Below are 27,469 nucleotides of genomic sequence, written 5' to 3'. Positions count from 1 at the left end.
CCGTCCTTTAAATTAATAAACAAACAAACTGAAATGGGTTGCCATAGATATACAATCAGGTAAAATAAGCGGTTAACTTTCTTCTTTAAATTGTGCATTTCCCGCACATTACCACTTTAGCACACTCATTGGATAGTGCCGTCTTAAGTTTCTGGGTTTTTCCTTTAATTTGTCACCTGTCTGTTTCTGGCTGCCAACAGCCTGTTATAACACCAGAGAGCAGCTCAGGTGAGCCGACACCAAACTGACCCACATCCAGCCTCCCTGGGTCGGGCTCCTGAGCTTCAGGCTCCTCCGTATCGCCTTCATCTCTCCGGGCTGGACCTCCTCCAGGGTTGACAGCCAAACCCTCAGGATAAAAGTGATCTAGCAGTGGAAACCTTGCACCTTTATCTTTAATTGTGACTGGCTGGTTCAGGTCAGTGAGCAAACTGAAGAGGAAGCTAATAACCTGCTCAGCCTTTGGTATGGGGGACAAATGTAAAGTGAATCATTGAATGTGATATCTTCAAGTACATTTCCAAAACCCTTTCAACATTGTGTTGTATCCACGTGTTCATTGCATGTGTTCTTTGCTTAATACTTTAACATGCGTAGAAAGTCTACGGTGTAAATACAGCATCATTTTTTTAATCAGTCAAAAAGTTGTAAAGATGCATCGATAAGGCTATCAAGCTATTTTTTATATTCCTTTTTGATTATATATTATCTGAAAGGCGTCATATGCTGCAACTTAATGTTTATTGAATATATGTAATTTTGTTATGAATGTAGTATGGTTCTTATCCAAACTCCTACTAATATGTCAATATAGCAACAGGTTTAAATGGACTCATAACTCCAACAATATGGTGATCATATGCCTTGTAAAAAACCACAAACCACTAATGTCAGGTTAATATAATTTATTAACACTTTATTGTTTTAAAACAAACAGTGCATCCCTCCTCTGGACTGCGGCCTGCTTGGCCTCCTGCTGGATGCTTCCTGGTGCTGCATCGTTCCACCCGCAGCTCTGACGGGGAGAAGCAGAACGTTTTCTTATAATTTTTTTAAAACTGAAACGATGTTTCAACAGTTAAACTGCAATTTTAGGACTTAAATGCATCACATCTTTTGCATTATTATTCTGGATTTATTTTCTTGAATACTTAAGTAAGTAAGATATTAAATATAAATATCTGAATGGTAAACTGCAAACTTACATGGAAGCCATCCTGGCGTCCGCACAGTGCATTAGCTCTCCAGCAGCTCTGGCATTTGACACAAGTCTTCATTTCACCTAAAACAAAAGACAAGACCAACTGTTGAATAACTATTACACATAACTACAGAACACAACGATTTGTGGTATTTTTTAAATGCCCTGCACAGCCTCACTGGAGTTTTAGTCAGTTCAGTGTGTGTATTTACAGATGTATTTAAAAAAAATAATAATGTGAAAATCTCTTAAGCTTGTGTTTACCAGAGACCTTATTTCAGGCAAATCCCGAAAAAAACTAAAAACATTGACTTCGAGACAAGGGACCCGGAAATGGTAAAATACTAACTCTTTTCCGGGCTTAAGGACTCATTCCTGCACCATCGTATGCATATCATACATTTGGAGAAGGGTGGTCAGAAAATGAGATCTTCAACAGGGGCAGACTTGCTGTATTATGCGTACGAAGCAATGCACTGAACATGTTTGTCACAAACCCAACCAATTGCAGAGTACTAACCACTGTGGTTCTCACCTTTGTTTAACAGCGTGGATTCTCAGCCTCCTTCCGCTGCTGCTCGAGGCTCCTGTGACGAGAAACAAACAATGAGAGCCGAGTAGTGAACTGCTCAGCAGGTTTACAACATCATTTTTTAAATGCTTGTTTCATACAGTTTGAGGTTGCCACATTTGAGAATAAAAATATAAATACAAGACAGCCTGAGCATCTATGGGTGTTTTGCATGTTTTTGTATGTGCAGTGACTCAATGTTTTAATTGTAAATACAAGTAATGATGTTATAATGAAAACATACATTTAGAGTTTAAATGTGAATGTGAGAAAGTTCAAATATGTAGTATGAGAGAGTGATACAAGTAAACAGATTTAAGAAAGGCATCTCCGCATCCTGAAGTAGATACTTTTGTTTAGAAACTGCAGCCGAGAAAAAAAATTATGACAACGTTCAGGTCTGTTGCAAACCTTGGGGAACTCCGTTACAAAGCCATGGGAAGCTGAACTTCACATTGACACATCCGGGGTGTTACTGCAAAAACCCAAAACAGAGCTGGGAGCTACACCACGAGGCTTATAGAGAGAAGACATTTTCAGTGTCAGTCGTGCAGACTTTGAGGCCATTAGAGGCCGTAAGGGTTGTTCTGGCATCACACTCATTGACAGGACCTGGAGATTATTTTGGCCAATCAGGACTGAGGACATGGTTAGAAAATGGATCACAGTGCAGACAGATACATCTCGGCAGCCTCCAGGCGTGATTCACGGAATTGGCTGAACAGCGTGGTTCCCTCTTGACCAAGGAGAAGCGATAACTCAACAGTTATTTTGTCTCCTAAGTACAAGCAACAAAAAGGAAAATGCCACAGTTGTCATGTACTGTATATCTCGATGAGCGGCCGGACACTGGCAGTAAATGGTATTCAAAAAGAAGTGAGATATCATCAATGAGAGATACTGAGGGAGAAAGGAACGCAATAAGAGTCCAGCACTACTGCAAAATCAAATTGTCACAATAGAACTACATCTCTCCCTGTTCATCCTCCCGTCCCTTCAAGACTATGTCAAAAAAGGTTTGTAGATGTATTTTTTTTGGGGCATTGCCCCATTACACTGTCAAGTGTTTATCGGCGTAACCAAAAATAAATAGTGAAACATTTGATAATCAAAACAACGGATAATAAAGCTGTACTTTTGTGAACTACTGTTCCCATGATGCATTGGTGGATGTAAACAGGAAGTAAATGTTACATTTAGTTAGTTATGATGTAGACGGCAAATGTTTTCAATATAAGTTAGGTTTAAGGTTTTAGAGACATCTCATTAGCACCATTTTAAATTAGTTTTTTGGAGTATTTGTGCCCATATGTATTATGTGTAAAAAATGGAAATGTTTATGTAACCAACATACAATATTTATGTGCATTTGCATGTAAAGTTTAACTTTGAAAGTGTATCTGCAAGTTCAAGACAATCTAAAATATCTTAAAATATTTAATACATTTTTTTGTATATATTTAAGACCTGTTGTGAATAACGCACTGGTGTCACCAGTACGGAAAGTCAAGAGAAAAGGATAAACATGAGATCAGAAAATGAGTCAATTAGTGAGAATTTGAAAAACTGTGTTCTCTCAAGATAAAAATAAAACTCTCCGCCCACAAACAGTAAGTCACGGAGGTTGTTGTGTAAGAATCAGACTGGAGGAACAGAATGACAAAGGGATTTAAATATTATTACAATCCCACCCAGAGCAACCCAGCAGTATGTGCTTCACTTCAAAGCTGCAAAGATCCCAACCCAGTACCACAAAGTATTAATGTTTATAGTTTTACACTGAAGAGAGTCAGGAGTGGTGACAACAGATGCTCTAGTCAAATGTAAATAATGAAAACTAGTTTTTATTATCGATCAGGGTTCTGCGAATCACAATAGGAATAAAGGTAAATTCATGTGAAACGAATACCTCATTCACACCAACGCAACTCCGGTTCAAGCTCCGTGCTAGAGCTTTTCAAGTTCAGAACCGGCTCTTCGGTTTAGCTCCGGCTCTTTTCACACCGCCCAGAGTCCGACTGGTAATGCGTCATCGTTTGTGTGATGACGTAACCGTTTGCGTGCCTGCTTCATAAAGCCAAACCACAGGGAAAACCCTCACAGCTCACACCGACAACAACAATGGCCGATTGTGCTCCAGCTTCCTCTGTACCTCTTCAGAAGACCAGATTGCCAGTAGGTAGCGGGTCTCTTCAGTGGACCACTGCTGCTTGTTAAGTTTCTCCATCGTTGTGTACAAGCTGGATAAAACGCTGGTTCTGTTGTTGTTCAGGAGTTGATCCCGCCCCTGCCCCCGCCTCGACGTAAGCCTGGTATGCGGTGCTTTTGCTCTAGCCGGACAATTTTTTGGTGCTTGAAACGAACCGGATTCCGGAGCTAAGAGGCTGCTCCGCTGCGGTGTGAACGATGCTTTTCAAGCTCCAGCTCCGAACCGGCCATGAAACACCGTTGGTGTGAATGAGGTAAAAGTAGCCTGCAAACTGTCCGCTCGGCACTACGATTGAGATGTAAAAAATAAAAAAAATAAAAAGATGTGTTGCACAAAGACAAAGCTACCCAGAAAGCCTTTAAATGAATGCCATTTGAGTTTGACTCATTTCTGGTCATTGTTGCACACAACCTGCCTGTTACTTAAGCTGAATGGTTTTTAATATGGCAGAAAACATTCTTCAAAAATGACCTAAGAAATCAGCATAGGCCGACTTATTTTAAACAGCACACTTTTTTTTTTAGAAACTGTAGTGTTGAACCATTGACTCAGCAGTCCATACATAGTACTGTTCATGCATACATACAGAAAAGCCAAAGTACTACAACCATACACACTGCACGGTCTAAAATGAGTTACCACATCCACACACAAAAAGGTTGAAAAACTGAAATCTGCACTGTGATGCCATTCTTTGCAAGTGTGATGCCAGAAGCCCTGTGAGCGTCACTGCGAACAGCAACGTGGTGTAAGAGGACGGAGAGAAGAGTTAAGTTATGGGAGAACTTTGCATCTGGTATTATAAACATGGATGGACACTTACCTTACTTGTTCAGCTGATCTGTGTAAGCATACCTCTGGCTGCAGTGCAAACAAGTCCAGGCTTTACTGTCCACTGACTTCTGCAGAACTACCCATCGTCAATGTAACCCAACTGCAGAGAAGAGCCTCTACTGTGGACTGGGGCAGCCTGTCTCTGACAAGCTGGCTGACAGCAGCTACACACAACTCACTTTACCAAAGACACGAAACACACACACACAACACGCCATCCTCTCTTCAACCGTTAGGTGTACGGGACTTCCTGCCTCAGGTCGGTTGTTAAATGGGAGGTCAGTCAGGTATACTAGTGCAGTTTTTTCCAACAGCAGTCAGGGGATTTCCAAAAAATTTGAACAAATATGGGTGATAATGGGATGGAAAGGCATGAGTCCTTTAAACAAACGGATACCTTCTCTTCAGGCATTTCAGTGTCAAGATATGCAAAAATGTGTTGCATTATGGGACGTCCATGTTAACTTCTTTACTATAGTTACTTGACAAAGAAATTCTCTGTCAAATCTTTGCTTCCATGTTGCAGTCAAAATATGTTGATAATAAGGCACATCCAGATCTCAACATCCAATATAGTTCCTGTGTATTCTCCTAAGTGTGGTCCACTTTGTATCAATCTCGGCAATATCGTGCCAATTAATAGTGCCATAGCGTTGATTGAACTACCACAATACCCTCTAAATGGGTGGCACTTGTTCTGAACTTCTAATATACTTTGTGTACCTGGATCAATGTGGTTGGCAACAACCTTAACACTAGAACCGCCAACGGGTACATTTTACCCGCAGCTGTTTCTTGAGTGCATGTAACTTTTTTTCAATAAAATATTCAATTCTCCCAGTCTGTCACTTTTCCTGAAAGGGTGTTACGTAGCACCCTCTGTTGTTAAAAATGGTTAATATGAAGTTAGATTGAAAAAAGTGGCCCAAAAAATTGCCATTTATACCCATCAGCACCAGCGGGTAATATTTACCTTGTAGAAAATGCAGTGATTTTAGCGCTATTGATCTTGCGCATAAACATGACGTGTTGCTATAGCAACGCCTGTTTACTGCGGTTCCTTATAGAGATAGATATAGAGAGCTAGATAGATAGTTAAAGAGACACTTTTAGCGATATTTTATACCTCATGCTATCTGCATAAACTCAGATATCATATGAAAGCTGAGAGTCCACAGATTATATTGGTATTAGTTTCATCCCTGTACGATCAAAACTCACTGTTAACCCTGTGTTCTAGTATGATAAATAAAAGAACATTGTACCTTGAAAATCAATGCATTCTAATCGCGGGTACATTTTACCCGTTGGCGGTTTTAGGTATACAGCGAAAACCTGGCGGTTCTAGTGTTAAACAAAGGTTAACTATGAACTCTGGTTACCATTTTACTCAACTAGCAAAGGCTAATAAGTGCGTTGGTAAAAACACACATTCCGGTTTTAAACTCCAACAAGGTTCTTATTAGTTCGTTGCTTGGCGACACTTAACAAATCTTGAACATCACTTGATGAATATTGCCAAGATCTTGACATAAACAATAAAGTCAGAATGTGTTGGCCATGAGCTCTGTCCAAAACACCTGAAATCAAGTCACTGTGTAGTCTGTAAAAACAACTTAAAGCCTTTATAGACAGATATTGACAATGACTATTCTCAAAAAATGTCAATGTTTTTTCTTTTCAGCTACATCAACACATTATGGGGAAATATACCGCAACCTGGGCAGTTTAGGATTTTAGAGCGAAAAAGGATGGTAAAAAGTTAAAATCTCCATCTTCAAACTTCACAAGCTTCAAAGCACAGCCTTTCATGATCACTTATTGATCTAAGTCTTTCAAAAACAAGTTCCATTTGGTACTTTGGTTATTATCAAAAGCGAAGAAGCTACAGATTGGTCTCTTTTTGGAAAGTTCCTTCTCACAGTCCAACACGTTTAAAGATGGTCAAACCTGTCAAAGAAAAACAATTTGTACACAACACCAACACACAGACATAACATCAAAAATATTTAAAAGATATACCTGGGTCACTTCAATGAGCACTTGTACTATGTTGCAGGATGTTCAGATGCTTTTAAGAGCAGAACATCTCTGTTCAACTAGCAAAGTCCTTTCTTATCTTCATGTTTCCTTACTTACTATGCTTGTGATACTTACTAATTGTCTTACCAACTCACTTGTGCACCGCCAACCCCCCCAAAGTTTTTCCATTCAATGTGACAAATGGATTCCAGAGGTCAAGTTAACCCAGAAAATCTGGTTGAACATCTGTCCATTGAGTCACACACCGGACTGTATATATACCAAATAAGACTACAAAACTGAATCCTTTGTTGCTGTGCTAAAGTTTCCAAATGAATGGACTTAGTTTGTAATTAATTCCCAAACAAAATGTAAGCTTGACAAATAAGAGATTAAATAAAAAACAAGCAACTAAACATTTAATTTGGAATCCCCTTAAAAGCTTACAACAGTTTAATGTTGCATTTTTTATTAGTTTTAGATGATAAACAAACAAAAAAGAAGAGAAGACTCAGCATTAATCTCCAAAGACAATTGCTGTAAACTGTATCCAGACTGAACTTTTTCTGGAATGGTTCTCTTCAGCTAATTTAACTTAACCAACACCCATCTGGGAAAACGTTAGAAAAGCAATAACGTAGGTACAGTATGTCTTCCAATATATGAGAAATTAAATAATTACTGCCATTAAAAAAATCAAATAAACCCTCAAGTTTTAGACAGAATTACTGTTTTTACATCTTGACTGAAAAAAAATCAATAATGTATATCTAAAGTTGCAATTCTGTCATGGTTGTCATAAATGTAACGGTAGTTATGTCTACAAGTATCCATTGTTGTCAAAGGGATTGCCACAAAGCTAGATGAGCATCATTGCTCAAAGGCTAACATGTCAGCATCCTGATTTTCTTCCCTTTTACATTGTTCTATTGTGAGTCTTACTAAAGTACATTTGTACACGGGTCCAGTGTAACTTTTTCCTAAAGCATTCTTGATTCCACGCTATACAGCCACACACTCCTCCACAGTCCACAATCTTTAAAGCTGGTCAAACCTGTTAAAGAAAAATGTACATAACACAAACACACATTACAGATGAACACTCCTTGTTATCCAATTATTTTACCAAGTATCCGTAGTCCGGTGTGTTTTTCAGGTTTCTCAGATGCCACTCGAAGGGAAAGGATTAACTAGGGATTCTTGCTTGGCAAAAATGTGAAGGACGTGATGGGGTATCCAAATATTATAGGTTTTTTTCTGTAGTGGGAATAAAGCTATCGCAGCTCTGAAAAGTGTGTGGGAAGGGGATTAAGACATTTCACCACTTACAAATGATAAGGCTCAGATAAGTGGCCATTTTAAAACAATGTCAAGGTGTTTAACAATAAAAGGTTCAGTTTAAAATCTTTAATTTTTACTATTGGACCAAGAGAGGGTTACTCAGACCTGGCAAAAATGGTTATTTGTATTGTTGGAAATGTCGGAGGGTTAAGGGATATGCCAGAATGTCTAGATTAAGAATGACAGCAGCATTGGCAAATCCAAATAACTGGTTGGATACACCATTTGCTCTTGGAAAAGTGTTTGCTGAGGTCTGAGCATTTACTAACAACTAAATTATTTGTTGTTGACAAGGAAAGCCTTGGTGAAGTATAAAACATGCACTTGCCCCGAAATTGTTCTGCATAATGAAAAAGTAAAACTAATTCGATAAAAAAGGGTGTGAAATGCACAAAGCCCTTATAATGTTTGTTATTGTGCAGAGTAAATTGACACTGCATGAGGACCTTCAACTTTAAAGTTTCCTTGAGTCTCAAATACTTCAATGTTTTTGCAGCTATAAAAAGGCAAATGAAAAGAACTACCACTGAATTGTGGTCCTCCAATTATATGTCCAAATGTTGTCTTAAGTCAGCCAGTGGATGTTTACGGTTTAAAAAGGAGCACAGTACCAAAGACTGTTGATCAAGACACTGCCAAAAAAAAGTGCTTAATTTCTGAGCAAATTCTCAATTTCCATCAGAAAAACACAGTAGGATGAAACAAGTATACTTAGCAGTTAAATCCTAAAATAAGTAGTTAATACAAAAATACTTACACTCACTTTTAAAGCCCATCTCCTTCTATCACACAACTCTGAGAAATGTTTGCAAAGGCAAGCCAGTGTCCATTTGATGCCAACGTGATGTCAAAGTACTTCAGAGCAGGTACTGACATGATTCATGGGGAGGGTCCAGATTGGGCATTACAGTTATAATTTGAATATCAGTTGCAGGAAGACTTTAGCAATGATGATAGAAAATGTTAATGTTAATAATTTGATGTTTAATTTTAAAAGCAGGCTCTTTTTTAAAATGTTATAGATCTCATACTGTTACTGTCGCCAAGGATTCGGTCTAGTCTCTTTGTAGGATTATGGAAAATACTACTGGCCCAATTTTCATTACATTTGGTGGAGGTCCGTGCTCTAGAAGTGCCCTCTAGTTCAAATAGGTTCCTCTTACTGGGCACAAGGGAGCTATAAGGCAGTATAAATAAGATTGTATTTTATTTTTTTAAACGTCCTGCATCCTACAATATTGCAACAGATGACATTGATGCAACTACAGCCTAACACACTTTGTCTCCTTTAATGCAAAACGGTGCTGTAAATGGGCTCCTGATAATGTCACCCAATTAATGATATGAAGCAGTAGGAATAAACACATTGAATAGAATTGAGGAAATAAAAAAAATGAAAGAATTGTGACCTTTTGCGAAGTGACAAGATGTAAAAAGGGAATTCCCAAATTGGAGAATGTGAAATATCACCATCTCTTGTTAGAAACCTAAAGTAGAAGATGAAGCCAACATTGGCCCGGTATTCAACTGCAGTTCAAACCACATCAATGCAGTTGACCTTGCTTAGGGAAAACGTTCTCGTCTTCTTACAGGGCAATACATGCTTTGCAACCTTCTACTTTTGCACAAGTTTCAACAAACGCAAGATTTTTACAACACGGGCTGTCTTGCTGACTCGTGTTATACTAATTTAATTAAAATCGAAAATATTTGAATCATATTAGAAATATATTTTAAAGCAAGCATTTAAAAGAGTCAGTCACATTGTTTTATGTTAATAAGGGGGAAGCCTTTTTTAACTTTAATATTGTCTTACTAATTACTGAGCTCTTTAATTTGATAACATGTACTTATGTCAATAAATATTGTATCTATGGTATCAACATACAAATGAGTTAGTAACAGATGTTGATAACTGTACCCAAAAATAATTATTTGACAGAACTGGTTAGGACTACGTTTAGATGCAGGTATGTTATATTGTGCGCGGTCATTCTCTGTGATCTTGGTCGAGTCAATACAAATAAAATAGTAGACACGATTTTTTTCTGTTCCTTCTCATTGGTCTGCAGCATTTGAGCACCCATATTAATTTGCAAGTTTAGCTTGCTTGAAATCTCACCTGAAGAATACCAAAAAATTATGCAAGTTTTTCTAATGGAAACCAAAGATTGTTGAGCTGCACAATGCAGTTGTAGAAGTGCATCATTATATTGGTCTCACCGCTGATGGTGACAACTGAGCCTTGACTAAGAAAATTACCAACACAGACTGGGGGTATTTAAAAGCATAATGCACAACTTTGTGAATAGTTTTGTTCAATTGTAACGGGCTCTCTTTGATTTATCAAAACAACCCATTTACTACCAAGCGGTTAACAGTCACTTTGATCAAATGTTTGCAACTAAAGAGGAGAGCATGGTGATCCTTACATTTTTAAATATTGTATTCGACTGCATGTAAACGTAGTCAATAGCTTAAAAAAAATTGCACCAAAGATGCACTAATGTTTCCTTTAAGTCACTGAGTATCTGATATAAGCATTTGTATTTATAAGAAGACGAGTGTCCACTTGGCTACCCACAACCATCAAACAAGTCTTTCTTAAAGGATCTATGTGTAGTATTTCTGCTTTCCGAAAACATGACTTTGAAAGAGTTACTGAAAAACACTGAATGAACATGCTAAACAGAGAGCGGAGACCTCCATTGCCACCAAGCAGTGTATATGGAGAAAAAAATTAAAAGTGGTATATTTAAATGGATTAATAATATTGTGTCTCCTATACAGTTCAAAGACATTGATGCAGTCTAGACTTGCAGATGCCAAATGTCCAAGCCCTTTACCAATAAGACATGTCACTGGTAGATTAGTATAATTATTTGACAAAAGTCTAATAAACACTCATATCAGGAATGCAAATGGTATGTGTGTCAGCTAGTTCTTTGAGTTTAATGGGAATAAAAAACTAGCAAAAGACTGAAGGGAAATTTGCAGCATATGCATCAGGAGGAGCTACGCGTCGCTGAGCGATTGAGGTTTAGGACTTTGGCAGAGATAACACATAGACCCTTTAAGACCTATCGTGGCAGAAATAGCCACATCAATTTAAAAACAACTATTTGTTAGTAAATTGTTGCTTTTGAACATATTATACGTTTATAGTTTCAACTTTTAAGAATAAATGTTAACGGTTTGCCGGACAGAACCAATGTCTCTTTATTATAATACATGCTTTGACTCCAAATGTATGGCACAAAACACAGCCATAGAAGGTAGAGAAAAGTGTTACAGTTATCACTTCACGGCGACTCACAGAGCATAATACATCTAGAAAAGAAAAGTATACATGTGTCTGAAAGAGCTAATGATCACACGAGGGTGTTCCATCTTTCCATACTACTGACAATACAAAATAAAAAAAGGAAAATATTGACTTTGTCATAAAATGAGTAAATTGTCAGGCTAAAATGTAGCAACAATTTAAACTTAAATACAAGAAATGCGACTCAACAAGTTTGTTGTGGAGAATCTATACAAATGTTGCTGCTGGAAGCTTCAAATCGCAGCATTTAAAAACGGGGTTTCTTAGCAGGACCATCAAACTCCTCACGGACCCTGCCGAACCCGGGGGTACCAGGACCCATTCCTCTAGGACCGCCCTGGGCAAAGCGCTCGTTGCGCTGTTGGGTTTAATTTGCCAGGTGGGCAGATTGGAGAGGGGGTGTTAAGTAATGGTTTAGTGCGCAGGCACAAAGTTCATGTCCATATGGAAGTGTATAAATGGTACGGTAGTAAAGGTGATTTGTTTTATATTGTGAGATTTACAACACAACCAGCAGGAGACACATCCGAAGAAACGGTTCGTTCCAATATGAAGGTCCACAGGTGCCACAGGTTACATACAGAAAAGGAAGAGAGGGTAATGCTTTCGTTAGTCAGTGCCTACCTAGTACGGTCTCTCCAGTGCATGCCAAGACCAGCCTTAAGCATAGTCTTACTACTCCGTAGGTCTAGCATTTTGTGAATGCTGCCCACAATTGGCTTTTAAGGTAACTTAATGTAGCAACAGAAAACGCCTTGAGGCCTTTCAATAAAATAAATGTTATTGTTTTTTTTTGCGAGCGTAAGTTGTTTTCTTAAATTATATGTGGTTCGATGAGCAGAAATTACATATGAATACACTGTCCTGCTATTACAGCACCTCTTATGGCACTGCAATTAAAACAAAAAATCATTAATGACTTATGGTCCCAAACGAGACCAGACTGTGAAGTACAAGGACTACATCAGGAATGCATGTGTAGAATATTGCCACTGTAAAATGAAACATTGCACAAGACATTTCTCCAACAGGAAAACAATATGCACATGATATGCCAATGCTGGCATACTCTGTGAAACCTTAATAGTGTGAAAAGACTAAAAGTCTCAAAAGCTAAAAACTCCAACACTACCAACTATTTTTTCAACACAAGGCTACATTGGAATATGATAAAAACAGAACATAAACAGCGATGTAGTAATAAAGTGGATTACGAGTATGTACTCGAGTGGAAATAACACTGATCAGACGTTATGTTATACGGAGCTTTACATTAAGACATCATTATTAAATAGTGTCATTGTGAACATTTCATGGATTGTGAGAATGGTGCATTTCCAAACTTCAAAAACATTTTCAATTAATAAGAAACCTTTTCTAAAACCACCAAGGAAAATCATGCTTTAAAAAGGTAAAGCAAGATTTGATAATTATCCGATGCTCTTATTAGCATCCGAACACAAAGTTTGATTTATCAAAATGGGCAAAACTATTTTCAAATAATATGTTTGTTGAACAGAAAATGGTTGTATATAAGACATTCTTACAGTCAATTGTAATTAGGGATTGGCAGCAAAACTGTTATTAAATGCTCCACAAGGCATACATGAAAGTAGTAGTATCAATTAACGCTAACTTAAGCAGTTATTTTATTGGCATTTTAAAACATTCTAGTATAATCTACCACCACATCATTTTCTCTTTGTTGTGTAATGCCTGAGTTTGTCTCACTAAGATATATATATATATATAGATCTGCTGACTACAGTCTTTAAGCCCCTGCGCTTTACATAAGCACAACGTGCTAGATTAGCTAATGGCAAATTGTTACAAACAAGACATCTGTGTGTAGTCTCTGTTAGCTTGAGTCACAAATCTAAAGAATTTGTAAATGTATCCGCAGTTCTCCTCCCTGTAGGCTGTTTTTTTATTCGTTTCCAGAGTTTTCGGTATAAAAACATTTAAGTTTGATCCATACCTATATAGATATTAAAATATGGATTAAATCTAATCCTCTTCTCAATGATTTAGTTTATGAAAAAAAAAGCTATAATTTAGTAATGAAAAGAACCAGTAAGAGTATTGATTAAAAACCGAACTGAAAAAAGTATCGTTAACAGAATTCGCTGTGATATAATCCAAACAATATCCATACCTAGGTGTTATCCAGAAACCAACCTTAGCCGCGTTCACACTGCAGTACTTTTCCCACTTTCGTTCCAAAAAAATCCGGAACTAAAATTAGTTAATGAGAACCTTTTTACCCCCTTTGCTAGCGAGCAGGGACTTTTGTTTGAGAAAAATGTTCCCATTTCTGATAGGCTGGACGGATTGCAAACCACGCACACATTCAGGTTGAGGTCCGGACTCAAGTCCAGAGGTTCAGGTTCGGACCCATGGCTTGTGTCAAGTTGTGTGAGTAACTAAAGTGAACTTATTGTGAGCTAATTATCAATTGAAAATAAACTCATAATCAACTCAAATTCAAACTCGTCAGGTTTATTGTGATCCCTTCCAACTTGTGTCTACATTTCTCTACAAAGTACAAATGTAAAAAAAACACTTTTTGCCACTTAGTCTACAAATGACTTATGACAGCAACTACAGTGAACTACTACAAAGTTCAAACATTTATTTCATTTACCAAACTAAAGTAACCAAACAGTCCCTGAGCTGACTGAGCCTAAATCCCTAAAACGTTGCTGAAAGGTAGAGTGTAGAGTAGACTATACAAATTACATTGTTACACACCTACTATACAGTATACACTGTAGTGACTATACAGTCAGAGTGTACTGTACTGTCTGTACACCATGTATTTTCTACAAGTCTACATGTGTACATTATACAGTATACTACATACATAGTGATGTACATACATACTGTTAGAAATTAAAAATCAATGTTGATATGGCGTAATTTTGAATTAAATACACTATTTAATTTAAATCAGTTTTATTCTGAAAAAACCGGAAGTTCACACTATTAACTTAATACTTTTATTCTGAAAATTCTTCACTTCCGGTTAGCATTAGCATGTGGCGAAATGCTAGGTTTTCAAACCATGAATCGAAGGTGAAATGACATGTGATGTTGTACACTGAGCACACTGGGATTAGCACTCATTTATTGACGCTGAATAACGTTTATCAGGGAATGTTTAAATAACCACAGACACCAGAATATACGTAAGTGCTAGTTTCTTTGCGAGTCCAAGTACCGGTTCCCGACGTTCCGGTTTTAACCGGACTTGAACCGAAACTTTTTACAAGTCCAGTACCGGTTCGGCGTACCAGTACGCAGCACTACTCGGAAGGCATCAGTAGAAACTGCTGGGAGTCCCAGCAGCTTCTACTGATGCCAGTCCCCAACTCCGGGGACTTTCGGCCGGGGACTGCGGGTGGCAGTATACGCCGTGAAGTTGTTTGCGGCCTGCCAGTGAACCCAAAGCAGAAATGACGTCAGCGACTTCTTTGCCTAATCCTCCCCCAGGAATTTATATTTATTAGTTCATGAGAACTAAAGAGTTCTCATGAGAACTAAAGAGTTCTCATGAACTAAGTTCTGATGAACCTTTGTGGGAAAAGTACTGTGGTGTGAAAGCGCCTATTGGTACTACAATTCTACCAGAAGCATAGATCTCAAGATCTTTGTCAGTATTCAAAAATACCCCTTCTCAACACAAATGTTCAAGGTCTTGCCTGCCCCCATCAATTAATCCTGCTGTATATCCATTTACAATACTGTGTTCCGGGTTCAATACCTTATACCGTCAGCCTGCACTAAAAGCATTTTAAATGCTCAATCACTATAAAATGTTTATGAGAAAAGTAAAGGTTGCTTGTCGAGAAGATGAACAACACCCCAACCCTAGTTAAAATACATGTAGCCTGTTGATATACAACATCACTTCCTCTTATGACAGACAATGCATGAAAGATAGCTCAGTATAAAAATTATTATTTCACATAATCGGCCCATTGTCAAAGGTTATGGGAAAAAATCTCAGTTAGACGACATACTGCCTCTGGTGAAAAGGTGCCTGTCCAGCTCACATGAGACAGGGCTTGCAAAAGCAGTCCACTACACAAATGTTGTGATAAGAGAGAGCAGTTCCATTGAGTTCTGCTTTACGCTGTCAGACAGCACATCATAATGCAATTTCTTATGATTTAGTGCAGGTTGACGGGTTTCCTAGCTGAAAAGCAGTAAGAGCCAGTTGGAGGTAACTGAGGGGGCTTGGCTTACCATTGAAAAAAAAAATAAGCAGGCAGGCAACACATCTGTCAATACAACAACCAGCAAGCCTCCCGAAGACAGCTGGGTCATTCATAACTTCCCATTGTGCTTGGCCAGTTGGCCTTGATGTAGAAAGATCAGCAGGGAGTCCCTCCAACAACAAAAAAAGGAGGCGTACACAACAACGACATGACCTGCAACTCGTCTAAAAAGAGGGATACATTACCATTTCGTTGGCCGTCAGGCCTCCTGCAGCTGGTCCCATTCCCTTCTGTCCCTCAAAGCCTGGGAACTTCTGGTTGGCTCCACCAAATGGCATATCTATAAGAAACAACACTAGTCAAATACAAACTCTGCACTTCCTTATAAATGTGTTGAGACATGGTCCCTATGTAGCATTTTGATGGAAAAGGTGATTACGCAGACTTAGCAAGTTATACACAATACTCGAGTTGAGGGGGATGGCATCCCCCCTGAAATAAAAATGGTCAAAATCATCCCCCTTCTAAAACTGCCATTCCCCCTTTCCATCCCTTATGTAATTTTATCAATGAACGTGGCATGGCACTGGTATTACAACATTATTTTTGCGCATTTTGAGTAAAATACTGTGGGCGAGGGAGCACGCACACACGCGATGAAATTTTTACCAAGTCACTGACGCTATACTATGCGAGTGCCCTAGGGCGCCGTGACGCTCCCGTTTGATCAATGCCAGAAGCGCAGGTAACGGTCATCACAATGGCCAAGCGACCAGGAGGACAACACGATCTGAGGGACTTCATATTTAAAAATACTAAAAATAACATTTCAGGTAAGTCAAGAGTCAGTAATCTTAGTAATTACTCATTACTTTAGTAACAAGTTCAGAACTTCAGACCAGATGTATATGTCAAGACTTGGCTTCAAAGACCAAAAAGCATGATTATGAAAATCTTTGGAAACTTCTGAGATGGGGAGAGTGGAGTAGGCAGCCATTGACAACATTGGTCCTATTTTGTATTATCTGTATAATCTTTTAATATATTTTCATATTTTGTAAACAATTTCAATTTGCACTTAATGCCCTGTTAAAAAAAGTAACATTGGGAATGTTAACATAAAATATTTGTATTTGAACTGCAATAAAATGATGACGGATCAATTTTTTTCCTCACATTTTTTATGAAGTGTTTAATTTAAATAATGATTTAAAGGTGGGGTAGGTAAGCTTTAGAAACCGGCTCGAGATACACTTTGTGTTATATTCCATGGAATGTTCTTAACATCCCGATAGCAATGAATATCTTAAGTGCTTTGTCAAAAAAATCCATAAAAAAAAATGTCATCTGTGGAAGCCGTAGTACTGTAAAAAGCACGACCAATCATCCGAGCCGGCCCGGCTAAAATAACTGGATGGCCTACCTGCCTGTCAGCCTTCCATCTGTGCACACATTTATCTCGTGCCCTCATTGGTCATGTGCGCGTTCGTATGTGTTGGAGGAGGGGCTCTGTAAGGAAGTGACAGATTTTTTCCGGCTGTGTAATTTCAAATTCTAGTGCACTCGAGCTGGTTTCTCCAAAATTACCTACCCCACCTTTAATTAATTACGATACAAATGTAACCCTTTAGATACCAGTAACTGCTTTTTTGAAAAAATACACTAATTCAATATTCTAAAAACTATTTTGACTTTATTATTAGTATAATCAGTTGATCAATCTGAATAATAAATGAGGGACTGTTAACCTACAAGATTTGTACCATAGACTTCCATTATAACCACATTTTTGTACCCCCCCCACCCTTTAAATTAAAGTGAAAAAAAGATTTTTGCACTAATTGTCCTCTGCATTTGACCCTAAATGTTAGTGGTGCCATGGCAGCCCGCGGACCGACTCTAATTCTGAGGTGCCTTGGTCAAGGGCAATGAAAGGAGTATCTGAACATCCATAACATGCATGTTGTTTTGCATGAGTATAATAATTATCTTTATGCTGGTTGGTCTCCCACCCTCGACGGGTTATCAGCACAAATTATGTCCCCATATGATAAAATCCACCACCCCCCCCCGATTTTCCCCCCCAACTTGAGTACTGGTTATACTACTATGGCAGATGTATCGTTTAACCCAGGGGTGCCCACACTTTTTTGGTTGGTGAGCTACTTTTGAAATGACCAGCTCACCGAGGTCTACCAACCAAAACTAAAATCCCAAATTGCAAGGGTTGCTGAATAACACGTTTTATTTATACATGGGATAACTACAATAGGGCTGCAACAAACGACTCATTTGATAATCGATTAATCTATCGATTAATGGACTATTCGGACTATTACTGTATGCCTTGCACAATTTCTCAAACGCTCTTATTTAGCCATCAACTTTTAGCTTGAGGTTGTTTTAGGCATGTGGAAACTAGCAATGAAGACAACATTTACATTGCTTTTTATTTAAATTAAATAAATAATATTTCACATCAAAAGAAACAGCAATGTTTTAACAAATCATATTAAATAATCCGATGACAGAACTGTAAACAAAATAGCTGAAACTTTAACAAAATATAGAGTAACTCAGTTACCTCTAATCATTAACCCATGTTTGTATAATTGAGTTAACTCCGTGTGTTGCTGCTAGCATACATAATACCTGACTCGTGGATGGAGCTACAGAGCTACTAGAAAGACAGTCGAACCCGGTGCATTCCTCCGTCTGAATGTGGTGCACTTTTGCTCAATGTTTAGACAAATTGCTCGTGTTACCGACCTTACATGCTAAACCCCCTTGACAACGAGCGTTGTCCACCTCAAGACGGGTAACATTTAACCACAACTTGGAGCGCTTCTCTCCGCCGTGTGTTGCTGCATGGAGCAGCTGCGTGTGTGTAAACTGCCCCGCCCCCCTTGTACAAGAAGAGAGAGATCTCGTCTGGATCGGAAAGATCGAAAATACACCGACCATATACGCATTTGTTTGTCTTTTTGCATATTAGAAACGAGTTGGCGACACTAAGACTGCGAGATAATGTTTGTGTAGCAATAATACATGACCTTTCTCAACTCACTAATCGGAGGGAAGTCGCTGTCATATACCTTGTGAACACTCCGATAATGCCTCTCCACGTTACCTTTCTTTGGCAGAGCGACGCTTGCTTTACAAATAAGGAAAATAACCTTTGAATGTGACATCACAACAAAAATATTCTTCCTCCCATTCTGGGTGGAAGTGTTATGTCTTTAGCTTCTTGCTCGGTCCCGCACTCATTTTGTTGTTTGTCTCTTTAATTTAATTTGAGTTTTCCCGGCACTTGACAGATTTTGTATCGCTTTGCATTCTGGGTTAACAGACTGGAAAGCGATATGTCGGTTTTTCTGTCAATCAAGTAAACTACTGAATTAAGTGGCAGGGAGGCCAAGGGAGGAGGGATCAAAACCAGTTTTGTCTATTTTAACGGAACTGGTCGACCGGTCGACGTACTGGGCACCTCTGGTTTAACCTGTTCAGCCCCAAGTCTATTTTTCAGGTCTAAGGCTCGAAAATGACATTCCCAGAACAAATGACTATATCTTCACCTCTAAAAAAGGGCTAAATTAATAATCTTTATTCTCAAAGCAATGATAAACCTGTGATTTGGATGTAGAAAAGTCAGAATCAAAATAGATTTTTTTTATTTTAAAGTAAATTCAGATTGAACATAGTAAAAACATTTAAATGATAGTTTCCGTCCAAAAAAAACAAGCATCACTTCTAGTGAAAACCACTCCAGACGATGGGATCGAACACTAAAAGCGTTAGGAATACGAACTAAAACATAATAAGTACCCTGTATCAAGATTGATGCAAAACAAGTGACATTTGACCTTTTTAGAGAGGTTTAGCAACAAACAAAAAAACACTTCTGGGGTCATTTGCCATATCTCTGGACCTCCTCGGCCGATTTTGATGATTGACACCTCTTACGGCCGTCCACACAGCGGCGTGCGTTGACGCTTCCCCATTCACTTTGAATGGGGTGACGTCACTTTTAGCAGAAATGCATCGTGGGAAGCGACGTGGAGCGTAGCTGGCGTGGCTCGCTGCAAAAGTTGAGCAATGTTCAACTTTTGACGCCTCGACGAGGCGTCAGCCAATCGAATCATATGCCAGTTCAAGCTCTAGCCAATCAAACCGCTGCTTGTGTGTCAGGGGCGGGAGATTCATGTGATTGGTTGTTGGTCGAGTTTCAGACACGCCCGCCGGCAAGCGGCAGCGCACGCCGCTGTGTGGACGGGCCGTTATAAACCGTTAGAGCCAATAGAATCGAGGGGACGTTCCTAAAATCCATCTAAACATTACCATTGGTGAATGCACGCCAAGTCCGTCTCTTTCCGGTGGACCTCATTTCAGAAAAAAATTATTATTAAATGACGAGTCAATGGTGAGAGAAAACCTATCTTCCGGATCCCGCTTGAATTGTGCCATGAATGCACATATGTTTGTCAATCTTAAAAAATAAATCCATGTCAAAAAAAGTCACAATTTGTCGTAAAACTGTTGAAATATAAGATTATGAAAAATACGCAAGTAGAAAGACTACAAATCCCAGTCACGTAAGTCAGTGGTTCCCAACCAGGCCTCAGATGATTTGAGGCCAAATATCATATTTAGACTTTTTTTATACATATAATTGTAAGGCAATACATGATTGTCATTAAAAGCCTTACATTACCAAAAAATAATTGATTAATTAATTTTAATAAAAATTCAAGTTAGTACTATAGCTATTAAAGGCATAAAAAGACAGAACTATATAATTCTTTCTTTAATAGAAATGTTTCTTCTGCCCGTAAAGTGTCCAAACCAGTTGGATTATTTGTCACAGTTGCTCTGATCAGATCAGTGTCCTCCATTTTGTAGATTATTTACGACTTGAATCCACATAAACACAGCGGCAAAATCCAGCTTACTTTGAGCATGTGTTTGAGCAATTGTTTCCACTTCTGCGCCGTCCTTTAATTTCTTCATACAGCGGGAATCCAAATGAATTAATACTGAGTTCAATAACCATCAGTCACTCCAATAGTGCTCCTTAATTACGCTTTCATCCACCTTTAACAAAATACTTCACATTCATCCAGTTTGTGACCGTAGTTGTAGCATTTTGAGACTTTTAAACTTTAATTACCGCTGTTGCCCCCAGGGAGACATGCTAAAGCTACATTGGCAATCTTTTCTACTTCATGCCATCTGCACAAATGGTTAACATTGAACATGCAGTTCAGAGAGAATCGAAGGCAGGCAGGCAGCTTTGCAGGACATTCTTCTGGACGCGTTTCATTGTGGTGATAGTGAGGGTAGGCAATTTTTTTGGCAAGACAGTAGTGACGGCCATCTTGGTTTAGTGTGTTGTGCGAGACCAGAGATGTAGTTCATTGAGCGGTTTCACAAAATGTCTTACGGCAACTTTTTTTTTTAACTTACAAAATTATCTATTAAATTGACAAACATCATGTGTAATTCGTGGCACAATTTAAACGGGATCGAAAGATCACTTTTCTCTCGCCATTGACTTAAATACATAATTTTTCCGAAATAAGATCCCATGGAGGTCCACCGGAAAGGGAGGGACTTCGCCACTCTATTCCTCACACACTATATGAAAACAACAACAAATCTCTGTTTTTGAGGGGTTTTGACAAATGGAAGGATGGATTATCAGTAGGGGTGCAACAACTAATCGACTTAATCGATTAAAATCGATTACCAAATTAGTTGCCAACTAATTCAGTCGTCGATTCGTTGGTGACGTCATCACGTGCGTTTTACGCGCCGTTAAGCTACAACGTTATAGGTACTGGGGACATTTAAAAAATATATGTCGTGTATTATTGATACAAAAACATTATATCACAGTCTTAGTGTGGCCAGCTCGTTTATAATATGCAAAAAGACAAACAAATGCGTCTATGATGTATTTTTCGATCAGACGAGATCTCTCTCCCTGGTCTGTGTGGGAGGGGGCGGGGCCGTTTACACACACGCGGCTGCTACATGCAGCAACACACTGCGGAGATGGCGGAGAGAACGCCGCTCCGAGGTGTTGTTAAACTTTACCCGTCTCGATGCTCGTTGCCAAAAGTGCATTAAGAGTTTAGCATGTAAGGGCGGTAACACGAGCAATTTATCTAAACATTTAGCAAAAGTGCTCCACATTCAGACGGAGAAATGCACCGGGTTCGACTGTCTTTCTAGCAGCTCTGTAGCCCCGTCCACGAGTAACGTTTTCACGTCAGGTGTTATGTATGCTAGCAGCAACACACGGAGTTAACTCCATTATACAAACATGGGTTAATGATTAGAGGTAACCGAGTTATTTAGTTTGTTAAAGTTTCAGCTATTCTGTTTACAGTTATGTCATCACATTATTTATTATTTGCTAAAACACTGTTGTTTCTTTTGATGTGAAATAGTATTTATTTAATTTAAATGAAAAGCAATGTTCATTTTGTAAACAATTTGTTTAGTTAATTTAATAATATGTATTTTTTAATCAAGTATTCATCTTCATTGTTAGTTTCCACATGCCTAAAACAACCTCAAGCTAAATCTAAAAGTTGATGGCTAAATAAGAGCGCTTGAGAAATTGTGCAAGGCGTAATAGTCCGAATAGTCGTTTCATTAATCGATAGATTAATCGACTATCAAATTAGTCGTTTGTTGCAGCCCTAATTATCAGTAATCATTTCAAAGTGACAGACACATTTGTTTAACCTTCAGCAGCGGTTTTATCATTTTAATGCCATTGAACACAACTTTTGATCAGAAAAAAGCAAAGGTAAGACAAATTTGCCGTTTAGGATCAGTAAAGCTACGCTGTGTGTTGTCTGGGGGTGTTTCTCAATGTCGAGGACGGCTGCGCCAGAGCCACTATTTCAAGCATACTACGTCATCGAGTGGTAGCGAGAAATTTCGAGGCTGCACATTTGTAGACTCCGGTCTTAAAATCCCCACAATGCTTTGCGCATGGACCAATTTCCAAATTAGTTAGAGCCAATAGAATCGAAGGGAAATCGTCCCATAGACTAGAGGAAGAAAAAAAAGCTTGCGTCTCTGCGCATGCAATCTTGTTGCAGAGCGTAGGAATATCCCTGCTCTGATTTCTGGAAACGGAAAAGCAGTTTTTATTGCTTATGGATTATCAGAAGATGGATGGATTATCAGAACATTTCAAAGGGGACACAGTCACATTGGATATTAACCTATGGATTAACTACAGCATCGTTTTAATGCCATTGAAGACCAGTTTTGACCAGACAAAGACCAAGGTAAGCCATGTTAGCGTTTTTTGCTACCTGTTTTGATGTACGTTTTTGTTGATAACGTTGCGAGTTTGTATCTTTCAGTGTTGAGGTGGGCACCATTAAGATCAGTTAAATTAGTTTTTCCCCGTTATATGGATATAAAATATTCATAGTTTATTAAATATTAAGGTTCCTTAGACGTCGTTTCCTGCAAATTACGTGATTTCGGCCCGGGAACCGGGTCCGTGGGGCCTCGCATATGACGCACACCTGTTAGCCTGTTCCACAATTCTTCGTTTTCCGAGACAAGGATTCTTGCCTCGCTTCTGAAGCAAGTGACTCAGAAGACATGTGCTACCTCGACATTGAGAAAACACTGGGTTTGCTTTCGGTCGCAGTGATGATACTTATACTGCTAGAATCTGTGGAATCTCAGCTTTAAAATCTGATATCTTGTTTTTGCAGATCTGATAAGTAATAAAGTATTTATACCGTGAGTTCTATGCTAAGTGCGTTAGCATTTCTTCGTTCAGTGCTAATTCAGAGGCTTGGCGTTAGAGTTGTATTTTGTTTCGGTAAAAATTGCTAATATTGTCCGATAGCTGAGTTTCTTCCCGTTAAGTGATTATGACATTTAACATAGTTTGTTAAATGTTAAGAAGCACTCAGACGCTGTTTCTTGCAAGATGTTGCGTTTCGCCCCCGGTACCAAGGGCATAACACAAGGGGCTCTGGATAGTCTCAAATGACCAAAAAGGCTCAAGAATCCGGCAGGCTGACCTCCTACAGGGGTGAAGGTCATACCGGCTCTTCAGAGTATAAAATTATCTTTGAATAAGTGACAATTAAATTAAAAGTAACTTACCATTCATGCCAGGATTCATTCTCATTTCCCTGTCCCTCTGTAAAAAAAAAAAAAATATATATATATTAAACCCCGAAAACTATTGATGATATTTTACTTCATTACTTCATAAGTTTAACTTACATCCATGAAGTTGCCCATCCTGAAGTTCTCCTCACGCTGGCGACGCATCTGTTCTTCCATGTCCCTCTTGCGAATCATCTCTTCTTCCCGCCGCCGACGCTCTTCTTCTTGTCTGTGTCAACAAACAAAAATGTTTATAGTGTGATTTTAGTTTATCAATATAAGCAAATCTGCATCGAAAAATCGACATGAAAAAAATTACAAGTTATTTTGTGTTTATTAAGATGCCCTAGTGGCTAAAAACCCCTTCCTTAAATAAGCAAACAGAATTCTAATAAATACCTGATCTGCATGTCCTTCCTCTTCTGCATCTCCTGACTGTGCACCTCCTCCATGCGCCTCAGTTCCTCCTGCCGCCTCAGCAGATCTGGTAATGTGAGATCAACACATTTAATTGTGGCACTTAAAAGTATTCAACATCTCAAGTGGGACATCCATCTCGTCTCATGTGGTAAAAATACAACTACACTTGCCCTGTCTGAGCATGCTGGCCTGGTGCTCGTGGAAGGCGTCCTCCATCTCGCTCTCCAGCTTGTCACGGGCCTCGCGCATGTTCTTCTCCACCTGCTGCCTCTGCTGCTTCTCCATGTCATCCAGGGACTTCCAGCGCTTGGAGTACTCATATTCGAAAGTACCAGGACGAGCAAAACGAGGAGGTTCCTCACGCTCTCTATAGAAATAATCAACAAAATGTACAAATTGTTAGGTTAACATGATTGTATACGCAACATAAAAAACTGTGTATAACCTTCCAGTTGGAATTACTAAAGCCGAGCAATGTAAGAACTCGGCGTTGATATATGCTCCATTGTAACAAACGTTGTCGTGATATCAACTTTTCATATACAGCCATTGTCCTACAGTGAGCAATGTTGCCAGAAAAAGGCTCTTTCCCCCTCTTCAGTCAGTTTACCATCTTCCTCTACACAGAACATTGACTTTTAAGAGCTGCAATACCCTCACCACAGCCCCACCCCCATCACACCATCTGCTGCTCACAAAACAATGACTTAGCATACAAATAATCATAGAGTTGACTTAATTAAGCATTATTCAACTCAAAATCACATCAACCTTACTTAGCAATCACTTATATACAAAGGCAGATGTGTGTGACAAACTGAACCTTGCTTACGCTTGATATCTGGGGTTTTTCTGTGCCAGTTTTTCTGGAAGACCATCTTCATCATCATACTGCTCCAGAGGCTCCACAACAACAGGCCGTGGTGACCTAAATGGGTGAAACAATAAAGTGAAATTAGTAATGTTTCCTTAACTTAGTGAGGTGCATAATAAAGCACAATGTTTGTTTTTTTAAACATAAAAAATACTTACGTTGTGAGAAGAAAGACACCCTCGTTGCAACGATCCAAGGCCTTTCTAGCGGCAGGTTTGGAGGCAAACTCAACAATTCCCTTGCCTGTGGGGCGTCCGCGATCATCCACGATGACAATGGATCGCTCAACCATTCCAAACTGTGAGAAGGCTTCCTCCAGGAGCTCGTTTGAAACAAATGGTGACAGGTTCTTCACAGACAAAGCGGCCGAGTGTGTGGCAAATCGAACACGCAGAGGTCTGCTTCTCATCGGCTTGTCATCCAACTCCGCTTTTGCTATCTCTGCTAGTGCACGGGACTCCTACAAGAAACAAAATGTAAGATTAGTATTAGGAACTTTCAGCCACAATTAATCTTTAACAAATAAGAATATAATGTCTTACCAGTCTGATGAATCCAAAGCCTTTGCTTTTGTTGATGAAGACCTCGCTGGGCTCACCATATTTTGCGAACAGCTTCTTGAAATCTTCCTCTGAGATGTCGTTGGGGAGATTTCCAATGAACAGGCGACACCGCTGCGTGTACGTCTTCTCGCCAGGCTTCAGCAGCATGGAGAGGGTCGCCTTGAACGACTGTCGACGATACAATACACATTTAGTTGTCCATCTACAATACTACACCATGAAATTGTATAGTTAAAATTACAATAAACAAAGGTTATATTGTGCTCGGACATGACTGCTTTTGCTTGCCCAGTCACGGAATTTGTATTCATGGATGTATCCCCATGCGAGCATACCATCCCCCATTCGCCATTGTTGCTCGACGGAAAAACATGATTGACTTTATGACGTCAATTTTCTATAACCTAGTGTACTTGAGATGTGGCATAAAGGAAATTGTAATTGGTGTTAAATAAACACAGAGGTGCGTTTGTGTTTTAGCACAAAGAATCCATTTAGAGATTTGTGAATGTAGGCCTACGTGTTGTAGACAAGATGGCGGAGAGCTAAAGCGAATGCAATAGGGTGCGCATGATTTAATCACCGCGTGTACCGTTAATCATTGTACATTCCTTTTAAAATAGATAATTAATTATTTTCATTAGAAATAACTATTCGGCAAAGAGTGCTCTTGTTTATAAAACGAAGAACAGACAAACGACTGAATACTGGAACTAGTTAGGAGAGAAACCCCCACCCGCTCGGGTTGCACTGTATTACTTATCGAGCGCATTGACAACTGAATAAGCTAACGTTAGCGAACAAAGACTCGACGCACAGTTAAACATTTATTAAAAATAACTGACCGTATCCTGGCTGCCGTCGGTCTCGGCGCCGTCGTTGTTTCCGCACATTCTTACGACTTGGTCCTGTTTGGGCCTCATTGCCGGGGGTCCTGTCCGCTGGCCATGAAAGGGGCCTGTCCTCTGGCCTTGATGAGGGCCTGCTCGCTGGCCGCTATTGCCTTGGTTTGGGCCGGACCTCGGACTTTGTTGGGGGGGTTTTGGGCCTTGTACAGGCTCCGGCTTTGGGATCGGGTTCGGAGGCTGCTTCTGTCCATTAGTGTTTACCACCGGTGGATTCAGCTCCTGGTTCTGGTCCTTGTTCGCCTGGTTCGGAGGAGGGGAAGTGATGTTGGGGTTCGGAGGAGGGGAAGTGATGTTGGGTTTCGGAGGAGGTGACTGAATCGTCGGTTGCGGTGCAGGGGTTGCCGGTTTTGGCTCCGGTTGCTTTGCTGGTGTTGCGTTGGGCTGTTGTGCCGGTTTCTGAATCTGCTGCATCGGCCCCTTCATAGTGAGAGCTGGGCCAGGAGTTGGTGGAGGAATAATTGGCAGCGACTGGTTAAGTGCCGGCTTCTGTGGGGTATTTTGCCCCTGGTTGGGAGGTCTGTTCAAGTTATTATTATTGGCTCCCCTCCGATTTTGGTTCTGATTTTGGTTCTGGAAAGGATGGTTCCTGAAATGCGGGTTTCCCATTATCCCGCCCCTCATAGGGCCGCCTGGCCCACCGCCTCCTCTGCGTTGCTGGAAATGATTCATCGCGAAGCCGCCACGATTATTGTTGAATCGAGACATTGATCCTTGTTTTAGCGAAAACTATGATTAAAATACAAAAATTGATTCAACTGTGCTGCGTAACAACGGTGTTCGGCCGATGTTTGCAGGTCGAGCACCTCAAAATGGCGATTGACGACTGT

The 27,469-nt window shown here is 39.5% G+C and overlaps 1 protein-coding gene across 2 annotated transcripts; it reads right to left on the bottom strand.

The window, feature by feature from the left end:
- Positions 1 to 890: 890 nt before the first annotated feature.
- Positions 891 to 27,469, bottom strand: sfpq (splicing factor proline/glutamine-rich). 2 transcript variants are annotated; one of them, XR_004553032.1, is made up of 12 exons: positions 26,580 to 27,469; positions 25,714 to 25,902; positions 25,330 to 25,631; positions 25,130 to 25,225; positions 24,468 to 24,664; positions 24,277 to 24,361; positions 23,995 to 24,106; positions 23,872 to 23,908; positions 15,969 to 16,063; positions 1,737 to 1,788; positions 1,206 to 1,282; positions 891 to 1,015 (listed from the first exon to the last, which is right to left on the bottom strand). XR_004553032.1 is itself a non-coding variant. In XM_034094017.1 (10 exons), the coding sequence occupies exons 1-10, from the start codon at positions 27,345 to 27,347 to the stop codon at positions 11,751 to 11,753; spliced, it is 1,992 nt and encodes a 663-aa protein (XP_033949908.1). In that variant the 5' UTR covers positions 27,348 to 27,469; the 3' UTR covers positions 11,373 to 11,750. The 2 variants fall into 2 exon arrangements, 1 of the variants encoding a protein (XP_033949908.1); XM_034094017.1 differs by lacking the exons at positions 891 to 1,015; positions 1,206 to 1,282; positions 1,737 to 1,788 and adding an exon at positions 11,373 to 11,861.

This window comes from Pseudochaenichthys georgianus, chromosome 11, assembly GCF_902827115.2.
Source record: "Pseudochaenichthys georgianus chromosome 11, fPseGeo1.2, whole genome shotgun sequence".
Classification (NCBI taxonomy): Eukaryota; Metazoa; Chordata; class Actinopteri; order Perciformes; family Channichthyidae; genus Pseudochaenichthys; species Pseudochaenichthys georgianus.
The sequence above is the reverse complement of the archived record's forward strand: the minus strand, read 5'-3'. Positions and strand labels throughout refer to the sequence as shown.

What these genes read in the sequence shown, in the direction of transcription:
- sfpq (XM_034094017.1), bottom strand. Translation starts at nt 27,347, where the DNA reads ATGTCTCGATTCAACAATAATCGTGGCGGCTTCGCGATGAATCATTTC. An exon ending in GGTGTCTTTCTTCTCACAAC is followed by an intron (nt 25,226 to 25,329) that starts GTAAGTATTTTT and finishes TCACCCATTTAG; the next exon opens with GTCACCACGGCCTGTTGTTG. An exon ending in AGGAAGGACATGCAGATCAG is followed by an intron (nt 24,107 to 24,276) that starts GTATTTATTAGA and finishes TTGTTGACACAG; the next exon opens with ACAAGAAGAAGAGCGTCGGC.